General features: G+C 37.0%; 1 protein-coding gene across 1 annotated transcript; it reads left to right on the top strand.

Annotated features, from left to right (window-relative positions):
* On the top strand, positions 1-25,393 carry LOC149839407 (protein RETICULATA-RELATED 6, chloroplastic-like). Its single transcript, XM_090002529.1, has 8 exons — positions 1-624; positions 1,427-1,554; positions 3,183-3,312; positions 4,661-5,182; positions 19,893-20,000; positions 20,341-20,889; positions 21,132-21,248; positions 25,039-25,393. The coding sequence occupies exons 1-8, from the start codon at positions 52-54 to the stop codon at positions 25,204-25,206; spliced, it is 2,295 nt and encodes a 764-aa protein (XP_089858655.1). The 5' UTR covers positions 1-51; the 3' UTR covers positions 25,207-25,393.
* The last annotated feature ends 1,786 nt before the right edge of the window (positions 25,394-27,179 follow it).

Raw genomic sequence — 27,179 nt, 5'->3', positions numbered from 1 at the left:
AAGCGCCCACCCACCCTTTCCCTCCGTGTTCGGTCTCCCACGTCAGACACGATGGCCGTGGCCGCTAACGGCCCACTTCCGCCACTCACCTACTCCCACCCCAGCCGCCGTAAACCGTCAAGGAATCATTCTCCGGGCATTTTCTCGCCGGAGAGATGCCCCCGACCCTTCCGGATCGGTTTCTCCCTCGCCACCAAACCCGAACGCCCGGCGGGCTCCCGGCTCGCTGCTCAGAGCCAGGAAGTCGGTCCGGTGGGAGACAGCGAGGAGTCTTCGCTGATGACGGGGAACAGGAGGGAGTTCTTGTTGAAGCCCCTTCTGGCAGTCGGAGGAGCCTGGTTCGCTTTGCGCCCTGCCGCCGCTGCCGCCGCTGCCGCCGCCGCCGCTGCCACCGGCACCTCGACACCGGCGAGTTCGAGCTCGAGTCCGGCTACCGCTGCTGCTCCGGCTACTGCCGCTGCTCCGGCTAAGGAGGACGTTATAGTTTCTAGGGTTTACGATGCGACGGTGATCGCGGAGCCTCTGGCTGTCGGGAAGGATAAGAGCCGGGTTTGGGACAAGCTGTTGAATGCCAGGGTCGTTTATTTGGGCGAGGCGGAGCACGTTCCCGTCCGTGACGATAAGGTCGGTTTTCCTTCCCCTTTCTATGTTGTCGTTTTTTTTTTTTTCTAGCGTTTCTTTTCGATGTGCCTGTTCAATTGATTCTTTGGATGGCTTGGCTTGGTTACTTGGCTGCGGAAATGCGGAACCAATGGATTGAGGAATCGAACACGTTTTTTGTTCAGTATCTGTGGAAATTGAGTTTGAAACCGTGAATTCGCGGGAATGAATCTTGGAAATTGATGGTCAGTTAAAGGCCTCTGCATCTGCAAATACGAACAAAGAGAATACTGACGGTTCACGATGTGCGGGATAACCAAATTGACAAAACGGATCTTCTTGTTCAACTAAGATAGTTTGAAGCGTGTATGGTGTTAAATTAGATCATGATAAGCTGGCGCAAAGCATTCAAATTTATTAGCTAGTACTAAAATAGATGATAAAGGAAGGACCTAAATTGACCTAAGGTTTCATGCGAGCTAGCGATTACCCTGCATCTTCTATTGTAACTGAATTAAAATTAAACTGGTCCATTTGGAATATATTGAAATTTGCCTTTTATAATTCTATTATATTTGGCTAATCCGAAAAAAAATCTATTATATTTGTGAAACAATTTCTGTATATTCTTGAAGATATACTTTCAAATATGTCTTTTATATGTTAGAAGTATCCAAACGGTCTCTTTTTTTAAATCTTTTAATTATGTCTTTTTTGTGTTAAAAGCAACCATGCATTATTCTTTTATGCTAGTTTGAGTAATGGTGATCTTAGCAGTTTATGATTTGATTGGAAGTTTCTAATGTAATGTTTCCGGTTCATGCAGGATCTTGAGCTTGAGATAGTGAGAAATCTAAGAAATAAGTGCTTTGACCAGCAGCGCTCTATTTCTCTAGCTCTTGAAGCGTTTCCTTGCAATTTGCAAGAACAGCTAAACCATTATATGAGTAAAAGGTGAGGTTTTAGTTAGTGATTTAATTGCTTGATTCTTGAATGCCCATATTAAATACAATTCTCTTTTTTGGATAATAGTACTATGTCATGTTTGATGCCTTGTTCTAGTGCCAAATGCCAGCATGCACGACCTTGATGCAAATCACAAGTAATGCACTGATGTTAGCTAGAAGGTAGCTTCTGAGCAATGTACAGAGGAAGCCTTGCTAGATTGCATATTTGCTTAGGTTGTGGTAGGTTGATGGGGGTGCATATTGTGAGGATCCTATGCATGTGCTTGGGTAGGACATATTTCATAGTTGTATTCTTCACAAATATACTGTATGAGTATATAAGGCTCTAGTACACAAAATTTTCCTTAAAACAGATGGGAAAGAAAGGAAATGGTAGGTTTGGGATGGCTTGCCGGTGTTTGGATGATTCCCAAAAATTGTTTTGGTCACCAAAACCACATTTTGAAGTACAGACAAAATTGGGGAACCTGATTATGTAGGTGCTCTAGGTGGCAACCTCTGCAGCCAGAAGAAAGTTGAATAACCTTCGAGGAACTTGTCCTCTCCCTGGATGCTCATCTGCATGCCCCAAGTGCACAGCAAACTGACATCTTGTTGCGTCCATTTTATGTTACTGCATGGAAAATGATGTGCATCCCTTCCATACCAGCCAGCATGCCTCTTGAATGCTGCTATATGCCAAATACCCTGTAGTGCTACATATCACAGTTGTGTACTGTTTGCTAACTGCATGCCACTGCATGTCAGTTTCACATACTTTGTACCAGCCTGACATGTCACACACTTCTGCCACTACACTTTGCACCTGGAGCCTGCTTCTCCACTCAAGTGAATGATGCCATGCACCACATAGTAGGTGTAGAATTTAGGTTTTTGTCAAATATTAAAGAGGGTTAAACACATCCTTTTTAAACACTAGAACTATATAGATTAAATCATGCATATCAGGATTTTGAAAATCATTCTGAAATCAAACTTGATGTGGTTCTGAACACTGTTTTACTGTATGGATCTGCTTTAGCATGCACATTTTTTAATTTGATTAGTTCCTGATCCAATCTGACATGCTGTGGCTGGTTTTTATCAAAGTGTTCCTTATCCTACATATTTCCTTCAGTGTTTGAGTTACGTATCTTCTGTTTTTAATTGAAGAGTTCCATAACATCTTTTAGATATGTATAAAAAATATAAGAAACAGTGCATCATCATATTGTTGGCAAATTCTAACACTGGATACTATGTGAACTAAGCATCGTGGGGATGTTCTGCATCTTCCTGGTGTAGTTGAATGTGAGAATAGATTTTAAACCTCATATAGGATTTGCCTGAACTTTGGCTTTCTAAAAGAGATAGTTCAGTTCTACATTCCTCTTACAGGACACACTCATAGAGTTAATATTTGGGAATTCTAGTCAATCACATATGTTTGTGGTTAATTTTCTTCGATATTATTACATTTACCTTTTTTTGGAAAGAATCTAGGTAGACTCTTGTAGTATACCTAATATTGCTCACGTTCTTGGTAACCTAGGGAATCTTTATAAAAATTTGTTGCAGATTTAAAAAATTCTGTAATATGTGACCTCTAAAGATAAAGGGAATATTGATCAACAGGATTGACGGGGAAAGCTTAAGATCTTATGTGTCACACTGGCCACCTGAACGTTGGTCGGAATATGAACCTCTCCTGAATTATTGTCGTGACAACGGAGTGCGCCTTATAGCTTGTGGTACACCTCTCGAGGTACGTCCTGTTATCAGTGATGATATTCATGCTCATATTCATTCATGTAGAAATGCTTATCACTGAATGTTTGGCTATCTGATTGTGTTCTTGCATGTACTAAGGGAAAGACCACATATTATTTGTTCATGTTAACCATCTGCATATGCACATAAACTCTGGGGAAGAAATCTAATGCTTCAACATTTTTTAAGCTTTTATCAGACAGCCCTCCCAACTCCCAAGCCCCAACCAGGTTAGCATTTGAAAATAATCTCTTTCTGAGTGGTGCATTCTATCACATGAATTGGGTGCAATACACTACAGCAAATTTTGTATACTCGTGTTCTATAAAGGATAAACATGCTGACTCTTGGAGGCCCTTGCAGACATGCAATCAATGTGAAACATGATATCTTTCATAAGTTTGTAATTTTGTTGCTGCGATTTTAGTTATGTGCATTTATGGTGCCAAGAATCCATCCATGTCATTTGGAAAAGAAATTAAACTTGGTCATTACGTTTCTTCAACAAATATGTTGCTTTGTTACCCAAATTTGGTCTTTTCCTCATATCATATGAGCTAATATGTTTTGGGTTTTATTTGAATAAAGTGGCATAATTGGCCTAAAGAAACACACATGCATACATAAACCTACCCCATCCTCACCCCACCAATAGTGGCAAAGTCTAAATTTTTTAATACTGAAAATGTACAAGTTTCTTAGCACTGGCAATACATATGGTGTAAACATATGCTGCTTTTGCTATGTGTGGCCTCAACCAGTACTAAAAGAAAAAAATGTTGAAAGCAGTCTGAAACATAAACTGCCGTCACACTTCTTTTATTTCTCCTGGGAAATGCTATTTCCTTTTCTTTTCAGTCCATTTACAAATTTCAATTAAAAATAAACAAATCAAATAAGTTTGTTATTTGAGAGGGAGGACTGAGGGCTTCCTCCTTGAGTGTGCTTTTAGCTTGACCTTTTGTTACTATTCACTGTTAAAGATGAATCTTTCCATTTTTGATATTATGTATTTTTTTTATTCAAGAACCATACTTCCCATGTCATGTTTTCTGGTTCAATGATGTCCTAAACTGCTAATCTTCATGAAGGTGACATGTCGGTTTAGAAATGACTTGACATAAAATAGAAGTTGAACATTTCTTCATGTTTCCTAACACTGCTGCAGCAAATTGGATGTTGTTTTATTTCGTTGGCCAGTCTCATACTGTGAGGATTCTGGGTAGCGAAAATTCTTTTTGAGCCTTTTTAGGATCCAATTGTATCTTATATATGAGGCTTTATCTGCTGTCAGGATATCTGTTAACAACTGCTCTTTCTAACTTGCACTCGAATTGATATAGGTCTTGAGGACTGTTCAAGCTGAAGGTATTAGAGGCCTTACTGCTGCAGAGCGTAGAACTTACACTCCTCCAGCGGGTGGAGGGTTTGTTAGCGGGTTCTCCCGTAGGTCATCAACAGATATTAGTTCCTCAAATCCATCCATTCCCTTTGGTCCAAGTTCTTATTTATCTGCTCAATCAAGAGTTGTTGAAGACTACACAATGTCACAGATTGTCATGCAAGCATTGAATGATGGAGGTTCTGTTGGCATGCTAGTAGTTGTAACAGGTGCCAGCCATGTTGTGCATGGGTCAAGAGGTATTGGGTTGCCTGCAAGAATTTCAAAGAAGTTTCAAAAGAAAAATCAAGTTGTTATATTACTTAATCCAGAAAGGCAAGATATACGCAAAGAAGGAGAGGTTCCTATTGCTGATTTCTTGTGGTACTCTGCTGCTAGACCTTGCACTAGGAATTGTTTTGACCGTGCCGAAATTGCACGGGTAATGAATGCAGCCAGCAGAAGGCGAGATGCTCTACCCCAGGTTAGTTTTTTTTTTTTATAATCCTTCAGGGATATACATGTTATTTGTGTCATCCTTGTTTTCTCTATTGTTGCTGTCACTTCGTTATGATGAATCCTATTTGATTCACTTGGTGTATATCTATTGCTTTGATCTAAATTTGAGCAGTCTTTACTGTTGAGTTTTCTGCTGCAATGCTATCCGCAGAAGGTTCCCTCTGCAGTTCTCTTGTAATCTAAAAATAAAGGTGATTGTTATATGTAAGTTGTATTTTAGATGTCGTGGGAACTAAATATACTGTGAAACCTTATCTCATGCAAGATTACATTTATACATATGAGTATATGACACCCAGTATCAGTGTTCTTTACCTTTTTTTTTTTAACCCAGATTTTCATCAAGTGGAAAACAACCATTAGGGTTCATTGTGAATACCCAAAAGATTTTTTTCCCAGTATTTAATCACATGAAATAGCTAAAATCAGTTCTAAACACTTCTCCTTATTCTGAACTAGTGTAGTTTCTAACAGTTTCTACCATTTAATTGGAACCTATGCTGCGACATTTGGTATCTGATATCATGTATTTCTCTGGATGATTATGCTCTTTTCATAAATCTTGTTGTTTCCTTGATTTCTTATTGTAATGCACATCCTTCTGAAACTTGAATGAGGTGTCATGTTGTTCAAAGAACCTTTCATGTAGTCTCATCACTATTAGGATGATTGTTATTGAATATTTTTATTCATTAACTTTCATTTTAAAAATATGTTATATATCAAAGCAATAGAGTTCCAACCATGAGAGAGATATCAAAGAAGACGAGAAAAAAAACTTCATTGACCTTGAAATGAGAAGAATACATTCATATAAGGGGACATCTCCCTACCCCACTACAGGACAAAAACTGTTGACTTTGCACTACCGGAGAAAATACAAAAATACCCCTAAAAGGAATGCTATGTACATATAAATACAAAAAGGGGGTAGCACACAAGAACGGTAATATATATAATACATAAGTCTAACACTCCCCCTTAAGCTTGAGATGATGCAACTAGAATCATCCCAGGCTTGGAAAGGAACAAGGTTACCAGACTAGGAAGCGGAAGCGGGAAACAATACTGGAAGAGAAAGTGAGAAGTGAGGCATAGCGAAGTATCAATTTCAAAGTAAAATAGGAATAAAAGAGGAAGCAATATGAGAACTAAATAGGAATCAAACAAGAAGCAAATAATAATAAATAAAATTGATTATTCTTATATTTTATGATTTTTCAATAAAAGAATTTAATTTTTGTTAAAATCTAACAATGGTTACCAATTTAGAGAAAGCACATGAAAAGTGAGTGAAAACGTGAGTGGAAACACATGAAAAACATGAAAAAAAACATGAGAAAAGCATATAGGAAGCATAAACAATGTGTGAGAAACATAGAAGCGTGGGGGAATCGAGATCTCATGAAGTTTCGAAAGCGAAGAGTATCGCGCTTCCAAAGTGAGTTTCTGGGAAGCACGTTTCTCACCTACCTAAGAAGCTTTCGGTAACTCTGGAAAGGAATGAACTAAAATGTAAAGAAGCAAGACTCTTACATCTGCAATCTGATCCTTAGAGCCCACACTCAAGTGAGATAATTTCATCTTTATAGGCCCTCCTTATAAAGTGACAATCTATCTTAATGTGTCAACTCCATCTTCACAGGCCCTCCCTATAAAGTGACAATCTATTTCAATGCACTTAGTTCTTTTATAAAACAATGGGTTCTTTGCAATATGAATGTCGCTTATATTGTCACAATGTAAGTTCGACCATCAACAAGAACACTTAACTCTCTCAATAGCCACCATATCCATACAATCTCAATTGTAACCTGAGTCATAGGCTTCAATTGTAGATAACACAACTCTTTGTTGTTTCTTACTTTTTCAAGAGATTAAGGAACTTCTTTTCGAGTATGCAATCTCTAAATCAAGGAAATACTTTAGATTTTCTAGATCCTTCAATTAAAAAATACTAGCCAGTTTCTTCTTGGTATCATTTACCTTTTGCAAATCGTCTCTTGTAATAATCATATCATCAACATATAAGAGTAATTTGCATTTCTCTTTTATGGAGGATGATACAAACAAGGTCCATGATAACTCTGCTCAAAACCAGGAGATTTGATAACAAAACTGAATTTTTCAAACAAAGCCCGAAGTGCCTATTTGAGTCCGTACAAAGTCCTTTTCAACTTGCAAACTCTACCCTCATGATCTGAGTACCCTTGTGACAACTCCATATAAACCTCCTCATCTAGATCACCATTCAAGAAGGCATTCTTCACATCTAGTTGCTACAAGTTCCATTGTCTCACTACAACTACTGCTAACAAAGTCATTATAGTGGTCATATGAGCCATTGGTGCAAAAGTTCATGTAAAATCAATTTCGTACTGTTGAATGTAGCCCTTTGCTACTAATCTTGTCTTGTATCTCTCAACTGATCCATCAACCTTTGTCTTGATCTTATAAACCCACTTGCTCTTAAAAATATTCTTTCCAGGTGGATGCTTTACCAAATGCTTTTCCAACTCCTATGCATGCATCCTCTCCAGTGCATTCATCTCCTTCGCCATTGCTTATTGCCACTCTTCTTTTGAAGCATCCTCTGAATATGACTCAAGCTCAACATAGGAATGAATCAATGCAAAAAATGCATGATGTCTAGGAGAGAAAGACTCATAAGACACAAAGCAAGAATGAGGAATAAATATTCTAGAACTTTGACGTACTTGAGGAGGAGACAAAGGAGGAGAGAACAAAGTGAAAGGTGAATCTAAGCTTGTGTGATTAGGTTCAACTGAAGAAAGAATTGGATCATGATTGGCCTCTATATTTTCTACTTACTCCGTTCCCACTTGATCCAAGAATAGAATCTCAACATTATTTTCATGTCTTCTAAAATAGGTTTGTCCAAACCTATTGTTTCTCAAATAGACTTGCTCTCCCTGAACCTCCACATGTTCATTCATTCTTTCTTTTTCAGGAAAATGCACTAAAAAGGACAAATCAGATTCATCTCACACATTATCCATAATTTGACTAAAATAAGGTGTATCCTTGTGAAAGAACGTTTCTAGGTACCCAAACTTTTCTTCCAATCGGATCATAACACTTATATCCTTTTTGACCATTTGAAAAACCAAGAAAATGACATTTAACAGTTTTGGGATATAGTTTGTCTATATCTATTAGGTAAAAGTACAAAATAGATACACCTAAATACCTTCATCATTCTATAATTTGGAACCATCCATGTAACTTTTGAAAAGGTGGTGTACCCTTAAAAATACTTCATGGCATACAGTTTATCTGATAGATTGCTGACTGGACTGCCTTAATCCAATAAGCTTTCGACACATAACCTCCAAAGAGAAGAACTCTCATTATCTCCAAAATATGTTTGTTCTTCCTTTCATCCACTCTGTTCTGCTCAATAATATAAAGATAAAATTTTTGATGATCTATTCTTTTTTTTTTTTGCAAGAACTTCTCAAACACAAAACTGACATATTCACCACCAGAGTCAGTTCAAAGGGTCTTAATCTTAGTTGAGAATTGAGTTTCAATCATGGACAATGTTGTTAAAAACGCGCTTCAAGGTGAAAAAAACGCGCCTCACCTCAAGGCGAGGCCCTTTGTGCCTTAAGACGCAGGTAAAAAGTGTAAAGGCCCTAAGGCGCACGCCTCAGGGTGAGACATGCGCCTCAGCTAACTCAAATCAAATGGGGGTCAAATCCCCCATTTGACCAAGATTTTGGGGCCCTCTCGCCTCTTGCCTCTCCCTCTTTTTGCATCTTTCCTCTCGCCCCTCCCTCTTCTCTCTCGCCTCCCCTCTCTCTGCATTTCAACTCTCTCTCTTTCCCTCTCTTTGTATCTCGTCTTTCCCTCTCTCTGCATCTCATATATTAATAGGAAAAAAAATTATGCATTCAAATTAAAAAAAAAGATATTCATGATCACTAAGACCCAACCACATACAATCTTAATACTTTTCAGATACATAAAGTATTCTAGGTTTCACATAAGAGTACATCAAAGAAAAATCAAACACAAGTTAAGCAAAATCTCATAAGATCATACGTGTGCCTGTTAATAACACACAAAACCATTATACAAGATTAAAATAAATATTTCAAATCATTTTAAAATATTTAACAAGATTGAAAAAAGACCACCAATGTGAGTTCAACTAAGTCCAAGATAAGGATAAAAACACAATAACCTTTGAGAAAACAAGAAAACATATATAAAGAAATTCCAAAGCGCTTAATCATGTGCTTATAATCAACAAAAAACAAAAAATATTTCAAAAATGTTTCAAAGAAACAACAAACAAACAAATTTTTTATAATTTTCCTTTTAAAAGCCATAAACAAATGCTTTCTCATACAAAATGCATGAGATAGGCAATAAAAGCAAGAACAAACAAAGATTTTAAAATACTTACTGGATTAAGATTCCCTTATTCAACGAATCCCGAATCCATCACAAGAAACCAAATGCCAAGATGGATATCTTGACTCTGATACCATGTAATGAAAACAAGAGGAATACAAAAAGAGCCACCAAGGGCATACAATAAACAACAAGAGAGTGCTCGAACATAAGTCCACAAAGGGACAATACACAAGCCAAACAATGGCTAATACAAAAGATTACAACAGCCACTAATGGACATACAAAAGAACACAAAACACTTAAAAAATATGATCTTTATTATGAGAGAATGCTTAGAAAAGCATTAAGAAACAATAGGGTTTTTTTAACCCCTTTATATAGGTATTACAAGAAGCCATATAGTCATTGGGATGCTCCCAACAACTCTAAATATAGCCGTTGGGGAGATCCCAACGATTGTATTGGACTGCCCAATATACCCTCATACAAAAGAGAAAAGACAAAAAATATAAAATGTATACAAAGACAAAACTGCCCCTAATGGGCAGTACCTATTACATAGGTGTAAAAAGACAAATGCCCCTACAAGGGCAAAAACCTATTACAATAAAAAAACAGTTTGAAATTATATATATATATATATACACACTCATATATGAATCACTACATTTTGACAAGGTACACAACTAGCAAACAAAAGAGCTCGAGTAGTCTCAAGTATTTGTCTGTTTTTTCTTTCTGCAACACCATTATACTCAGGAGTGTGTATGTGTGTGTCTATATATATATATATACACACACACACTCATATATGAATCACTACATTTTAACAAGGTACACAACTAGCAAACAAAAGAGCTCGAGTAGTCTCAAGTATCTATCTGTTTTTCCTTTCTGCAACACCATTATGCTCAGGAGTGTATGGGCATGATTTTTGATGCACAATTTCCATTTCACACAAAAGGTTTTAGAAAGTATGACTAATGTATTCTCCCCTGGAATCTGAACATAGGTTTTTGATCCTAGTAGAGAATTGAGTTTCAACAAGAATACAAAATTTTGTAAATATTTCAGGTAATTCACTTATGTGTTTCATAAAATATATCCAAGCAAATCTCGTATAATCATCTATGAAAGTAACAAAATAGGTAGAACCCCCTTTAGAATCCATAAAAGAGAGCTCGTAGACATCAAGAGTGTACAAGATCTAAGGGACTACTAGACTCAATCTCACTAGATACAAAAGGAAGAGTATGACTCTTAGCCATCTTACAACTCTCATAACACTTAACCTGATCATGCTCTAAATAGGGGTGCACACGAGCCAGGTTCGAGCCGAGCTTAGGCTCAAAAAACTTGGCCCATTAAAAAAATGTATGTTCAAGCTTAGTTCGAGCTCGAACCGAGCTTAAACACCTTGTGTACAAACTTGGCTCGGCTCGGCTTGAGCTGAGTTGATTTGTTTTAACAAAGTATTTGTAACGGGTGTGTAAAGGGCGAGATTCAAACTCCGCTACTCACACACCCAACGCCCTAACCACTTGGGTGAAGTCAACTTTTGAGCTTATTATGCAACAAAATATATGGTAAAACTTGTCATGATACTACTGCATTAATCATGCTTAATGAGCTTAATCGATTTTTAAAATCTGATCAAGCTCGGCTCGTTTATGTTTAGCGAACCTAAGTTTTGGTTCAAGCTTGGCTCATTTACTTACCCGGATGAGTCTAAGTTGGGCTTAATCAAGCCGAGCTCGAGCTAGCTCGATTCATTGTGCACCCCTAACTCTAAATGTTCAAACTCCCCCTGAATGCCATGAGACATAACATACTATAGCCTAGAACAAGAAACATGTCCTAACCGACAATTCCACAAAACTATAGGATGCAAAACTTCTGCACCAAGACTCGACTCCACCATCTTTTGTGGCCTCATATCAAGGTGATCCACATAGTAGAGGTGTCCCCTTCTACTCCCAGTCCCAATCTTCCTCCTTGTGGACTGATCTTGCACATAACAATCAACAAGAATGAAGATACCATCACAATTTTGCTGGGTAATTTGATCAGTAGAGATTAAATTCATGGCAAGAGAAGGAATAAGATAAACTCCAGAAACTTTCAATTTATTTTTGGAATCAATAGAAGAAATGATAGAGCCAATCTTTGATACCTTCATTATAGACCCATTGGCAGTGTGAAATGCTCCACCATATGGTCTACAATTGGTGAATAAGGACTCGTTGGCAGTTATGTGGCATGCCGCCCCTGAGTCTATGAACCAATCTGAATGTATGTTATAACTACTTGCAAAAACATCACCAGAAGTAGAGGAAGCATGGGAAGACTGAGCAAAAAAGGGAGAAGCAGCTGAAATGGATGGCTGAGCTAAGAGCTGACAAATCTGCTGCATCTCCAACAATTGGGAGTGAATAATTTGTTGTGGACCAGGAGTAGCTGCAACTGAGAAAACCCTCTCCTCTCCTGCTGGAGCTCTCTCACTTCCTAAACTACGAGAAGCAACAAAAATACCAGCAGCTGCCACAAACTTTTTCTTGAGAGCTGAGCATATATTCTTCATATGCTCCAACTCTTTGCAATAGTGGCATCTCACACCACTCTAGTCTCATCTGAATGCTGCAGCTGAACCTGTACGTACTCCCCCTCGAACTACACTCTGCTTAGTAGCAACCAATACTGACTCAGATGGACGAGTGCCAAGAGACTTCATCTTGGTCTCTTTAGTTATGAGCTCAGCGAGGGTCTGAGTGAGATTAGGTAAAGAGACTATGTAGAATGACACTTATCACATTGTCATACTAAGGTCGCAGGGCCATCAACAATTCAATAACGTGTCCTTTCTTTAGTCTTGCTCCTTAACTCCATGCATTTCTTGCAATCTTTGCATTTAGTACACCTGTCATTAGACCCAATCAATGCAAGAGAGCCCCACAATTATTGAATTTTTGAGAAGAATTTTTCAATAGACTTGTTTTCCTGTCTAAGAACTCTAAGCTCTTGCATTAGCTGATATTCTCTTATCCAATTCTCCTGTTTGTATATTGTTCCAAGAAGGCTCCTGAATCTTTTGCTTCTTAGAATTTGGCAAGATTCATAGCAATGAATTGCTCCACTAAGCCAAGTATCCGTGACTTCACTTTTGCGCTGTTCATCCTCTATCCCTTCATCAACTTATCATACTAACACTCATTGCTTAGGTTTTTCACTAGTACCATATAGGTACCCACTAAGACCACGTCCCTCTAACACTGCCATCATGAACACGGCCCAATAAACATACTTGCTTCCATCTAGTTTTACAGGAATCAGCTGAATGAGTTCACCCTTCTCCATTCCTTCAGCAACCCCAAATATGATATCAACTTGTCACACAAGCCAATGACCACAGCAAAACACACAACAATACCAACAGAATATAACCCAAACAGGGGCAGCACCACACACAAGCAATCAATGTTAAAATGTAAAACTGTACATATATGTATATATAATAATATTATATTATTATATATATATATAAATACATTTTTAATTTCTTTCTTTTCTGTATTTTTTTTCCTTTATTTTTATTTTTTGTCTTTATGTCATCTAGTTCAGTTTGAACTAGAATGACTGTTGCTAGTCAAGTCCTGTCCAGACTTGACTAGCAATAGAGCTGTTGGACTGACACAGTCCAACAGCTCTTAATAGAGCTGTTGGACTGTGCCCAACAGCTCTATTGAGTCCTCCTTCAGCTGTGTATATAAAGGGGTGCAACCCCTCTTGTATTTCACTCCAATGCTTCTTAAGCAATTGGTTTTTCATATCAATAAATAATACATTTTTATTTTTATTTTGTTTCCAGTTATACCCTTTTTAAGTGTTATGCTTTAGTGTCATTCTTGACACTTGCTCTTGTTAATCAAAGCTCGTGTTTCGAAGATCCCCATTTCATTTCATGGTATCAGAGCCGCGGAAGTACTAAATCTTGAGGAAAAGCTACCTCGGTTTCCGTGCCCGTTTGCAAAAGTGTTCGCCACTTGAAGAGAAGTGTTTTATCACTTCATTGGAGAAGATTTCACATCTTGTTGTATTGTTTTTTTTTTCTTTCTTTCTCATTTTCCTTCTTGTTTCTCTTCTATCCCTATTCTTTCTCTCCTTGTAATCGATGGATGACAATGATAAAGTCACCATCATGCCTATGAAACTAAGTGATACGAACTATGTAACATGGGCTTCAATCATGAAGCACCATATATGGGGAAAAGGCTTATGGGGGATTGTGGATGGTTCCGATTCGGAACCTAAGCTATCTCTTACTAAAAAGGAGGGAGATAAAGACGTCCCTCTATCGGAAGAAGAGAAAATCAAGGCTATTGCCTCATACGAGAAGAAATGGAAAGAATGGAGAATATCTCATGCGAAGATAATGTCATGGCTTATCAATAGCGTTGACATTAAAAAATGCTCAAGTCTTGCCAAATTTGATCATGCCAATAAGGCATGGGAATACCTTAAGAATATGTATTCCCTTAAAGATATTGCACACGTGTGCAACCTCCAAGAAAAAGTTCGAATGATGACACAAGGAGACAAAACTATTCGTGAATATTACAATGGGTTGTCCGAACTTTGGGAAGAACTTTCTCTTTTAGAACCAAAGTGGCATTGTGCCGAAGACATCGAGCTTCGTCAGAAACAACTCGATGTTGAACATTTTTACCAGTTTATCACTGGATTAAGGCCGGAATTTGAAACCACTAAATCGGCCCTACTTCACCGGGGAAAAATTCCTTCTATTGTTGAAACTATTGAAGAGTTAACAATGGAAGAAAATCGTCTCCGGAAAGGTTCTTTAAAAATTGAAGATGATTCCGTTTTAGCCGTGTCTAGACCAGGGAATCATGTTCGATCATATAGGCCTCCTCACTTTAATCGACAAAATGGTGACTATGATAAGAAGAAAGTTATTTGTCATCACCGTCATGAACCGGGACACTACAGGCCACAATGTCCCAAACTTAAGGAGCTGAGAGAAAAAAGAGCTGCAATTGCTGGATCGGAGCCTAAAGATCAGGATGCACCAGTTTCTCTGGCCCAACTAATGAAGATCCTTCAGCCTCTCATCAAAGGTGCCTCTTCCTCATCTGAAGCTTCAATCGGCGCAGCAGCCTCATCTTTTTCTGATTTAGGTAAAATTTCTTGGCTTCTTGACTCTGGTGCATCTTTTCATATGACCCCAAATAATCAAAGTCTATCCAAATGTGTTAAAAATAAAACAAGTGTGTCAAAGGTCTTTACTGCTGATGGGACTTCTCTTGAAATAGAAGGAATAGGAGATTTTGAAAAAATTTATAAAACAAAAAACTTTTTTATTCCAGAAATTAGACATGTTCCCAAATTAAATTTAAATCTTTTATCTGTATCTCAAATTTCTGATTATGGGTGTAATATTTCTTTTTCTTCTCATGGTTGTTGGGTACAGGATCGCCAGTCAGGCAAGCTGATTGGGGAAGGCCATAGAGAAGGAGGACTCTATTACATGGATTTTTTGGAAATACCGAAGAAAGCTTTTTGTTATAATATTCAAAAAATAGAGTTGGAACTGTGGCATAAGAGACTTGGTCACCCACATATAGCCAAAATCCAACATTTTCCAAATCTAGGGAAATTTTGTAACTCTGAATCATTTGATTGTAAAGATTGTATTCTCGGCAAAATGAAAAGATTATCATTTCAGAACAGAACCTTTTTCTCTTCAAGACCACTTGAATTAATACACTCGGATGTTTGGGGTCCTGCACCAGTAATTTCTAAAGGAGGATTTGTTTACTATGTTATTTTTGTCGATGATTTCTCCCGACATACGTGGATGTATTTTCTCAAACATAAGTCTGAAGTATTTTCATACTTTCAAACTTTTCATAATATGGTTAAAAACAAATTTCAAAATGATATTACTATTTTTCGCACAGATTCAGGGGGAGAGTTTTTATCCACAGATTTTCAAAATTATCTTAAATTGCATGGCATCACACATCAAAGATCTTGTCCTTATACACCTCAACAAAATGGACTGGCAGAACGAAAACATCGCCATATTATAGAAACCACTAGAACTTTATTAATAGCAAATCAAGTCCGTAAAGACTTTTGGGCAGAAGCTGCCTTAACTGCCACCTATCTCATTAATAGGATGCCATCTTCTTCGTTACAAAATATCACTCCCATTGAAAAACTTATGAACATTTCTCCAGACTACTCTAGATTAAGAATATTTGGGTGCAAATGTTTCATATTTACTGACAAAAATGATAAAATTTCCCCTCGTGCGATTCCCTGTGCCTTTTTAGGATATGCTGAAAACCAGAAAGGTTATAGATGTTTTGACTTCAAAAATAATAAACTATATGTGTCTAGAAATGTTTCCTTTCTTGAAAAGGAGAGCTTCTTTGATTTTAGAAAATTAAAAGACGTCACTGAGTACTCCTTTTTGCTAGATCTAACATCAACATCTGATGAATATGACCTTGATTGTAACTTTGATGATGATCCAAGAATTATTGATCTTAATGTTGAAAATGAAGAAGTTCATAGAGATACTAGTATTCAATATTCCAGGCGACAAGAGTCTAATACTCCATGTGCACTTGAGAAATATTCTAACATTCCAACTAGACAATCATCCCGGATCTCGAGGCCTCCAGAAAAGTTTGTATCATACGAGTCTTTCTCACCCACATATAGGGCAGTTATTGCATTAATTCACTCATATGAAGAACCATCCACATATTTTCAAGCAAAAAATGATATCAAATGGATAGAAGCCATGAAAGTTGAATTAAATGCACTTGAAAAGGCTTCTACATGGAATATTCAAGATCTTCCTCCAGGGAAGAAAACTATAGGATGTCGATGGGTTTATAAAATTAAAACCAAGAGTGATGGTACTCTTGAAAGATATAAAGCCCGTTTAGTAGCCAAAGGTTATGCCCAAGAATATGGGATTGATTATGAAGAAACCTTTGCTCCGGTGGCTCGTATGACTACTGTCCGAACCTTAATTGCCTTAGCTTCTATCAAAAAATGGTCTATTTTTCAAATGGATGTCAAAAATGCTTTTTTAAATGGAAAGCTAGTTGAAGAAGTATATATGGAACCCCCTCCTGGTCTAAGTATTCCTAAGGGTAAAGTCCTTCGCTTAGAAAAAGCTCTTTATGGGCTTAAACAAGCACCAAAAGCTTGGTATGATAGGTTTAATCGTGTTATGATTGATATTGGTTTTCAATTCTGTTTAACTGACACTGCTTTGTTTATTAAGAATTCTGATGCAGGGATCATTGTGCTTCTTCTCTATGTGGATGATATGATCATCACCGGAAGCGATAAACAGGGAGTTGAAACAATCAAAACACTTCTTAAATCTCATTTTGAAATGACTGATTTGGGCTTGTTGAGATATTTTTTAGGCATTGAAGTTGCTTATTCTCCTAGAGGATATTTATTATCTCAGACTAAATTTGCTTTTGATATTGTTTTCAGGTCTGGTATTATTGATGATAAGAAAGTTGACACTCCAGAAGTTGTTAATGTTAAAATGAAGATTGATGATGGAGAACTTCTTGCAGACCCTACTCCTTACAGACAGCTTGTCGGGGCACTTTCCTATCTATCCATTACCAGACCAGATATAGCACATGTTGTTCATACAGCAAGTCAATTTCAACATGCTCCTACTTCTGTTCATATGGGAGCAGTCATGCGTATTATCAGATACATCAAGTCCTCTCTTTCACGAGGACTTTTCTTATCTTCCTCCTCTTCTCTTGATTTAATTGCATGTACTGATGCTGATTGGGGAGGTGATCCCAATAACAGACACTCAACCACTGGCTTTTGTGTCTTTTTAAGGGAATCATTAATCTCGTGGAGGTGTAAAAAGCAGCAGAAGGTATCTCTCTCATCCACCGAAGCTGAATACAGAGCCATGGCAACCACGACCATGGAAGTAGTTTGGCTCCGACGACTGCTTGCTGACATGGGAGTTGAAGCAACAAAGGCTTCACAAATGTGTTGTGACAACAAAAGTGTGATCTACATTGCCAGTAACAGAACATTTCACGAACGCACCAAACACATCGAAATGGATTGTCACTACGTCAGAGAGGAATATCTACACGGGATAATTGATCTGCCATATGTCACTTCAGAATATCAGTTAGCAGACCTCTTTACAAAGCCTCTCGCTGCTCCCCGATTTCACTTTCTCTTAGACAAACTTTCGCTCATTGTACCGTAAGTTTGAGGGGGAGTGTTAAAATGTAAAACTGTACATATATGTATATATAATAATATTATATTATTATATATATATATATATAAATACATTTTTAATTTCTTTCTTTTCTGTATTTTTTTTCCTTTATTTTTATTTTTTGTCTTTATGTCATCTAGTTCAGTTTGAACTAGAATGACTGTTGCTAGTCAAGTCCTGTCCAGACTTGACTAGCAATAGAGCTGTTGGACTGACACAGTCCAACAGCTCTTAATAGAGCTGTTGGACTGACACATTCCAACAGCTCTAAATAGAGCTGTTGGACTGTGCCCAACAGCTCTATTGAGTCCTCTTTCAGCTGTGTATATAAAGGGGTGCAGCCCCTCTTGTATTTCACTCCAATGCTTCTTAAGCAATTGGTTTTTCATATCAATAAAGAATACATTTTTATTTTTATTTTGTTTCCAGTTATACCCTTTTTAAGGGTTATGCTTTAGTGTCATTCTTGACACTTGCTCTTGTTAATCAAAGCTCGTGTTTCGAAGATCCCCATTTCATTTCAATCAACACCTAACTTCACAAAATATGGTTCTCAAACTTCTTTCATATAAAATCAGCCAATATTCAAAACAACCCAATGACCAAGAGAGATAACTCGTAACTAGGGTTACCGCCCCACATTCCACTATGAGAAACACATCATAAACTCAAAAATGCCACACCAAATGAGCCAAAATCACTTCCAATATTTCCCAATAAGAAAAACAACCCAGATGGAACCAATTGGAAGCAGTAAACCTCAACCGAGTGCTCAGATAATCAAGAATACTCAAATCTGAATCAAGTCGCGGTCTCAAAACAGGAAATATTAGAAATTCTGTATAAAATCCAATACTTCACCAAATGACACAAAATTTGTTTTGTTTGCCTTTTAAAATCATCATCTAGTGAAGCTCTAACTCGCACAACTCAAAACAGACCAGACCAGGTTGGGCGTGAGCTCCTAGGGTGACGTCAACAGGCAGTCACGTCCTTCAACCCTGGTTCAACAGGCTGGCTCTTCCTCCTCCTTCCAAAGCTGCTAAAATCCTCACTTATCACACCAACATGGCTCTGATACTATGTTCAACAATGGTGAGAAGAAAAGAGAGGCACAATGGAGAAGAAGCTACGTTCGATTCAATTGAAAAATGAGGGGTTCAACATGTAATGAAACAAGCACATACACTAGTCCACTAAGGGACAATACAAAGGCACTAAGGCACTACACAAGCACAAAGTGCATACAAAAGCTTTAAAGAGCTTAACAAGAACACAAAGAGATAAAAAAAAGTATTGCATTGATCACCAACATGCTTAGCAAAAGCATGGATAACAATATGGGGCAAACAACCCCTTTATATACAAGTAGAGGACCTTGGGGAGCTCCCAATAGAATCATTGGGAGCTCCCAACGACTCTATGGTAGAGCCCTTACACAATAACTAAAAGACATAAAATAGAAATAAGAAAAAAGTAAATGCAAAAGATGAAACCATCCTTAATGGACAATACCTATTACAAGAGTAAAAAGACCAAAATGCCCTGATGGGCAATACAAATTACATAACAGAAATATAGTTATATACATATATATAACTATATAGATACAGATTTTAACACAACATATAGCGGTTGACACCCCTTATTACAATTTTTGCATACCTAAAATACCCTTGACAACTTAAATAGTTACAACTTAGACTTAAACTTACAAATCTGGACTAATTAGTCCATCACTAATACGACTGCTTTGACTCTAACATTGCAACACTATAATACATGACTATTTTAACACATTTTGGATCTTTTATATAATGGGTTTGTTCTATTATCTTGAAATCTGAATCCTAATCCTGAATTCTTGAAATTATTCTACTGAACGTTCCTCTCATTTAAAATTTTGAAGTTAAGGATTCAAGTCTACCATGGGTATACACATGCATAATGCACATTTTGAAACCATTTTCTGCAGGATCTCCAAAGAGGACTTGATCTTGGTGTGGTGTCTCCAGAAGTATTGCAGAACTTCTTTGATCTGGAGCAGTATCCATTTATTGCAGAACTCACAAAACAATTTCAGGTAACTCATTTGTATAACTTACAACTTTTTTTCTTTTCAATTTATACGGTGTTGTAAATGCATTCGTGTGTTACTTCTCATCTTGCTTTTTTTTTCGTTATTCAGGTGTTAATGTGTGTGATATTTTTCTTTTTATCAATTAAAAGATACATTATACAGACAGGTGCTAATTTTTTTCATGGATTTTCAATTTGGTTCATTAATTACTAAATGGTTTCTGATTTCTTGATTGAAATCAGTTATTTTTTCATACCATTGAAAATGGAGAGTTGACTCTTGAGAACTTATGTGATGCAAGGTCACTCCTTTGAATGCAAATTTGATTTTCTTCCTATTGCAGGGTTTTCGCGAAAGATTATTGGCCGACCCCAAATTCTTACATAGACTGGCAATAGAAGAGGCAATTTCTATAACTACCACTCTCTTAGCACAATATGAAAGACGTAAGGAGCGTTTCTTTGAGGAGATTGACTACGTTGTGACTGATACAGTCAGGGGCTCGGTTGTCGATTTCTTTACCGTGTGGCTTCCTGCTCCAACCCTCTCATTTCTGTCATATGAGGATAGCATTGTTGGCTCAGGGAACATAGATATGTTAAAAGGCTTTCTAGGATCAATCCCTGATAATGCTTTTCAGACAAATATTCCTGGAAAAGATTGGAACCTGAATCATAGGGTTGCATCTGTGCTTATTGGAGGTGCAAAACTCTTTGGAGTTGGATTTATATCCAGCATCGGGGCTGTAGCTTCATCAAACACGCTATACACTTTAAGAAAGTACCTTAATCCTGCTCTAATAGGAAATGTAAGACAGAAAAGATCTCCAATATTGAAGACAGCACTTGTTTATGCATGTTTTCTGGGGACCTCAGCAAATCTTCGATATCAGGTCCGTCTCTCTTAATATTGAGACTATTCATGTTTCAATCCTGACTTCATCTTTATTGTAACTGGAATTTAGTAATCTTTTGTACTTCATCGTCCTATGAATTGATGTCAGATGATGTGCAGGTGCTTGAGAGTTTATTTGCAAAGGTTTTAATGGAAATGATGAATTTTTTAATGCATGTTTACTCTTTACATGCTTATGTAGATCTTCATTTTAACATTCTTTAGTGAATTCTGGCACAGATTATTGCTGGAGTAGTGGAGCACCGCATTTCTAACCAGTTTTTATCTTCGGATCCATTTCTTGTGAATGCGTTATCTTTCGTTGCTCGCACAGTCAATTCATATTGGGGAACCCAGGTTAGATTTGTTTGAATCCTTTTAGTTGGATCTCTGTTTAATACTTGAGATTTTTCCTTTTTAAGTTACATGTTGCCAATATCTTGGACATTTGAAGACAGTAAGACAATGATCAAGAAGTATAAAGAAGGCCACTTTTTCCTTTTGCACTTCATTTGTAAATTGTGTTTATACATAATTTTGAGGATTGACTGAACATTGCTTTTATATAATGAAAATAGAGAAACATTTGGTTTAGGATGGTGGATATATTCATTATTATTAAAAACAAAAATGCATTAGAACTTGAAAGTATATCATTCTACTAAAAGTCTGGCAGATGAGGGAAAAGGTGTCTTATCAACTGCATTATAGGCAAACAAAAACAAGATTTGTTAGGAAAGTGTGAACATTATGTTCACCAGTCTGCAGCTAAGTTCCATTTTTTTGCTTAGTTGAACCCATGCCAAATATGTAATTTGTTGACTTTTTCATATTACTGCTACTTCATGCCTCTTAATGTGAATCTTTGATGTCTGTAACCTTTGCATTTTGATGAAGTTCAGCAGTGGAGGATGTAGAAGTTTCAAGTTTCTTCTTGAATCTAGGATAGTTCATGTGTCCAATTCCTTAGCTAGGCTCCATTTTTTTGCTTAGATGAACTCATGCCAAATGTATAATTTGTTGACCTTTTCACATTACTGCTGCTTCACGCCTTCTATTATGCATCTTTTAATGTCTCTAACCTTTGCAATTTAATGAAAGTTCATCAGTGGAGTATGTAGACGTTTCAAGTTTTCTCTTCAAACTAGAATAGTTACGCATCCCAATTCCTTACAATAGTTGCACCTTATGATGCTCGTCTTAGTGCGATAGAAGCTGCCCTGGGCATTGTAATGATACCTCAATAAGTCAAGAAGCAATGCCTACTAGGGCAAGAACACACTCACAACCCACAAAGGGGTACTCACAAAGGCATATAGACAATAAGAGCACACACTCACAATGTTAAAAATAAATATTTTATTAGTCACAAGAATGCACAAAACATGCATAATTTACCAGGGGGACCAAGTTCCATACAAATTCAAGAGGGAAGAAGACTAGCCGTTAGAGCTTCCTAATGGCTAGTATAGCTAGCCATTAGGTAACGGCTAGCACAAAAGCTCCTCTAATGGGTAGGAAAAAAATAAAGAAAAAACAAAAGATACAAATATACAAAAGACAAGGATAAAAGACAAAAAACCTATTAAAGGAAAGGTCATACAAAAGACGAAAAACAACAAAAGGACAAAGACTTTACTAACCCAACATCTTTATAATATTCTAACTATATATATAGTTGATGCAATGGCCTTCCGACATAAAGTTTAGTCCCTTCTAGCTCAAATCCAACTCTTCCCTATCTCCTCCACGGTTCTAATGCCATCTCAAATGAAGCCACGTGAGAAAAGTTGGGGAGACACCATGAACTGTGAGCTCTCACGGTAGCATCAAATTTCCAGGTCTTTTTGGTCATAAAAAAAGAATCCAGTTTCAAACTCGAACGAGTCCTATGCCACCGGAGAAAGGCCGTATAGCTTGGTCTATGGGGCCAATGCACCATTACGCAAGCAGCTTGAGTTGGGCTGAGTAAAAAAAAAAATGACAAAAGTTCCTATAATTATGACATATTTACAAATAACATAAGGACTTCTATGCCATGTCACATAACATGGTCCTGATGGTAAGATTTTACAACTGGACATTTAGACCCCCATGTCCATTTGAATGTCCTTGTTTTAACATGCCAAATATGCCGAATTAGGGTTAAATGCAAGGGCTTAAATATAAGCATACACCATTTGGGCTCCCAAACATTCCACAAACAGGTTAAACCCCATCTCTAGGATTATCTGCTGGTATATGATTTTGATCAGCTTGACCTTCCTCTGACTTTCAAGCAAGAGGGCTTGAGAGTAGCTTCTTCCAGACAGAAATATTGGTGCTGACCTTTGGTTCTCCTTTTCAAAGGATAGCTTGACCTCCGGTTCTCCTTTTGAAGGTATAACTGACCTCTTCACTTTTTTTGCACTAAGCCATAAATTTCCACTATCATCTTAAACCACCTCTCCACGTACAGCAATAAAACCATTGTCCACCATTCCACAATAACACCTAGTTCTGCAAGACTGCAATATCTATGTACACCACAGGCTTGTTACAAGTTTTCATTCTTCTAGTTGCTGTCCATAAATGAGGGTAGCGTGTATCTTCTTCAATCTATCACGGTTTCATTTCAGCAGTTTCATTGGGTGTTTTTTCTTCTTGATATGTTCTATTTGAAAGGGACTCTTGTCTTCATTATTTTGGTGGAAAGCATGAAATTTTCAAAGCCAGGATGCAGTTACTCCTCATTGCTAAGTCATTTTGCTACAATATTGGATTGTTGTTAATGTACATCAGTTTGCCTCCCATTCTTTAAAATATCTTATTTTATAATGTAGTAACTTAGTAAACCTCTATCCAAGACGACCTCCCCCTCACCCCCTTCTCTCTCTCTCTCTATATATATATATATCTATATATAATGTGTGTGTGTAGGATTGATTAAACTGGTGGTATATTGGGTCACACTATGATAAACCAAGGGTATCAGGTTTGATTCTGAATGGGGTGATCTGCAAGCTTGCCTTTGGTTTCTCCAACATAGTTGGCTGAATCCTGTGCTTAAATAATCATTGGGTTAAAGCTTAAAATGAACCTGGTTTGGTGTAGTACCTGTTGATTGATCAAATAATAATGACCCTGTAGTTGCATCCAGGTTCAATCCAGAGTTACCGGAAGCTTTTTAGATAGGAGGGAAGCTCGCTTGGGAAGCGCAATACTCCTCGCTTCCGAAACTTGATGAGAACCTCGATTCTCCCACTTCTCATATGCTTTCCACACGCTTCATCTATTCTTCTTATATGTTCTCTTAACTTTTCTTGTTTTTTATGTGTTTTCTCTAAATTGGTAGTCATTATTTTTAGATTTTGTTAAAAATTTAATTTTTACACTAAAAAACATGAAATTTAATATTTTCACTTTTATTTTAGTTTTTTTTTGGGTTTCATTTTGATTTCCATTTAATTCTTATATTTATTTATTTTTTCATTCCTCGCTTCCCGCTTCCTATATGTTTTAAAATGCATCGCTTCCCGCTTCCGCTTCCTGTATCGTTTCCCACTTCCGCTTCCTAGTCTGGTAACCTTGGTTCAATCCTACAGGTTCTGGCCTAGATTCAACTGCTTAGAGATGATATGGACCTAACAATGAATTCAAGCAGCTTGTTATTTTGTTCAAGTATCAACCAAAGATCATATCTGATCTAATGAGAATACATTTGGACATAGATCAAGAAACTTACAGCTCAAATACAATGTGAAGCCCATCCTACATACAAAAAGGGCCTGGATTTGGACGGTTGATGTTGTTAACAAAAGATAAAATTGACTTTAAACAAATCTTAATCAACTATTTTGCTATGCCTGATGCACGAATGGGTAAAGATAACCTATGAAATTCACCAATTCCATAAAAATTCAGACTGAGCTATATAAATTGCTAGAAACGATTTCTGAGCAAGGCCATGGTTTCAGTTGGTCTAAATGTTTAGTTTGGAAGCACGTTATGATGTATGCTTTTTTTACATTGATCAGACACTGTTGTTAAGAAATTTGCACTTGGAATGCAGAATAATGTTGCTACATATGCTTTAGCACAAATAGTTGCACTGTCTACTTCATGCTTCTGTTTTCTGACTGACTTACCAAGTTCTTAATTTTGACAGCAATGGATCGACCTTGCAAGATTCACAGGATTGCAGGGCCGCGCAAGCGAAGCTCCTTCAAGCTTGTCTCCACAAATTCCTATGCATTCAACAATCGACAGCGAGGCCACTATGGAAGGTAGTGTGGACAATTCCAACAATCAATCCAGTGATGGCTCCACATTGTAATGTACATTGGACATTAGAGCATTGTAAACTAGTGGAAATGAGAAAACTGCATGGCAACGGCCCCCCATTATTCCCAGTCTATTATATTCATTTTCATTTTTTATTTATTATTGTTTTTGCCAAGTAGCCATGTGGATGATAAAATATTTATTGAATCTAAAGGCGGAAGACTGAAAATTGGATGCTACTTGGGAATGCAATCTCATCTCTTTTATTTTAGATTAAAAAAGCCTTTGTAGCATCTTGGACTGTAGAAGGCTAGTGGGTAGCATGAGTTTCCTTGCTAGTTTGGTACATTTTAGAATTGAACAAGCTATTCTGATGACTTTTCCCGGGAAATTATAATGCAGAAATACCATTTGATTCTCATGCTTCTAATGTAGAAAAATATACCTTTAAAATGGTAAGCCTAGAGTTGAGAACCGTGTATACTTGTTCATGTTTAGACCATTTTGGAAGTTCATAAGGCAGCTTCGTCCAGTACGACAGAACCAACTCATATGTACCTTGTACCTCGAACCATAATAGTTCCGTCTACTGCTTGGACCACACAGATTATTGAACCAAGATGAGTTGGAGGACATGTAATTCCTTAGCTAGGTCTTACAGGCCAATCTGAAAGGAGTCATTGATGGAATTTTGTCCATCTCAACCTCAAAGTGTCTCAACTTCTGATAATTACTCTCTTCACACCTGCAGACAGAAAATTTTCAAAAGATAGTACGTGTGTGTGTTGATGAGTATGTTCTAAACCATCCTAAATGCTTCTAAAAAGCATAGTTTCATATGTTTTTTGCTTAAGCCTAACCTGTAGCTGTGTTCATCATGGCTTATTTACTAAAGCCAAGCTTTGGATAGAATCGATTTGATGAGAAACCGTGGTTACTAGTTCACCAGGTTTTGGTGCAATATGAGCTGTCAATTTTTTATGGCTTTAAATATGCATCTAAATGCAATATATATATATATATATATATATATATATATATATATATATATATATATATATATATATATATATATATATATATATATCTGTGTGTGTGTGTGTGTGTGTGTGTGTGTGTGTGTGTGTGGAGGGAGAGAGAGTACTGGCTACCCTCTATAGTACGTAGGGTTGTCAATGGGTCGGGTTTGACCCGGACCTGACTTGTACCAAACCTTATAGGGTCAGGGTTTGGTGATAAATAAGGCTCGATTATAATCTGGGTCAGACTTGAAGGGTTCGATTAATATATGGAGCCGAGTATGATTTATAAAATTTCATACCAGACTCGGGTTTGATGTTCTGTACGTTATGTTTTGGATGTTCTTTAAACATGTTTGTATGTTTAACTTCATTTCATGTTTAATTATAATTGAGGAAGTGAACTTGAATGAAACAAATGAATTGTGTGAAATGTTATAAATTTGAATTGAGCAGATGAATTTTAAATATAATAAGTGAATTATATAAATGCTATAAATTTAAATTTAGTAGGTAAAATTGTCAATTTGCGAGGATGGAGAAGTTTATAAAAAAAATGCAAAAAACAATCAAGATTTGTGAGGATGAGAAAGTTTATGAAAAAATATTTGTGAAAAATAACAAATATTTGCGAGGATGAGGAAGTGGACAAAAAATAATTTGCAAACAGTAGGACCAATATTTGCGAGGATAAGGTAGTTCACAAAAGATTTGGGGACTTCCTCATCCTCGCAAATATTAATCATTTTTACAAATCTTTTTTGAAAAAATGATCATATCGTATAATTAATTTGACACGTATATTTAAAAACCTACAATTTTTGCTACTCTCTCGATGTTCAAAATCGCAAATACCCAAACTCGTTAGGACTTTTTTACCGTTCACAATTACGAATTGATGGGTTATTGCAATAAAATTGTACCGCTTGTCAACTAGTGCAAACTCCCACTTAAATCTCGAATTGCACATTTTCTTATGCGGATCTCATGAACTCGCATATATTTA

Source organism: Nuphar pumila, chromosome 4, assembly GCF_984573655.1.
Source record: "Nuphar pumila chromosome 4, dmNupPumi1.hap1.1, whole genome shotgun sequence".
NCBI classification, from domain to species: Eukaryota; Viridiplantae; Streptophyta; class Magnoliopsida; order Nymphaeales; family Nymphaeaceae; genus Nuphar; species Nuphar pumila.
This window is presented reverse-complemented; position numbering and strand designations above follow the sequence as displayed.

Coding starts and splice junctions, on each gene's coding strand:
- LOC149839407 (XM_090002529.1), top strand. CDS start 52: ATGGCCGTGGCCGCTAACGGCCCACTTCCGCCACTCACCTACTCCCAC. Junction 3,313..4,660: donor CTTGTGGTACACCTCTCGAG/GTACGTCCTGTT, acceptor GAATTGATATAG/GTCTTGAGGACTGTTCAAGC. Junction 5,183..19,892: donor GGCGAGATGCTCTACCCCAG/GTTAGTTTTTTT, acceptor CATTTTCTGCAG/GATCTCCAAAGAGGACTTGA.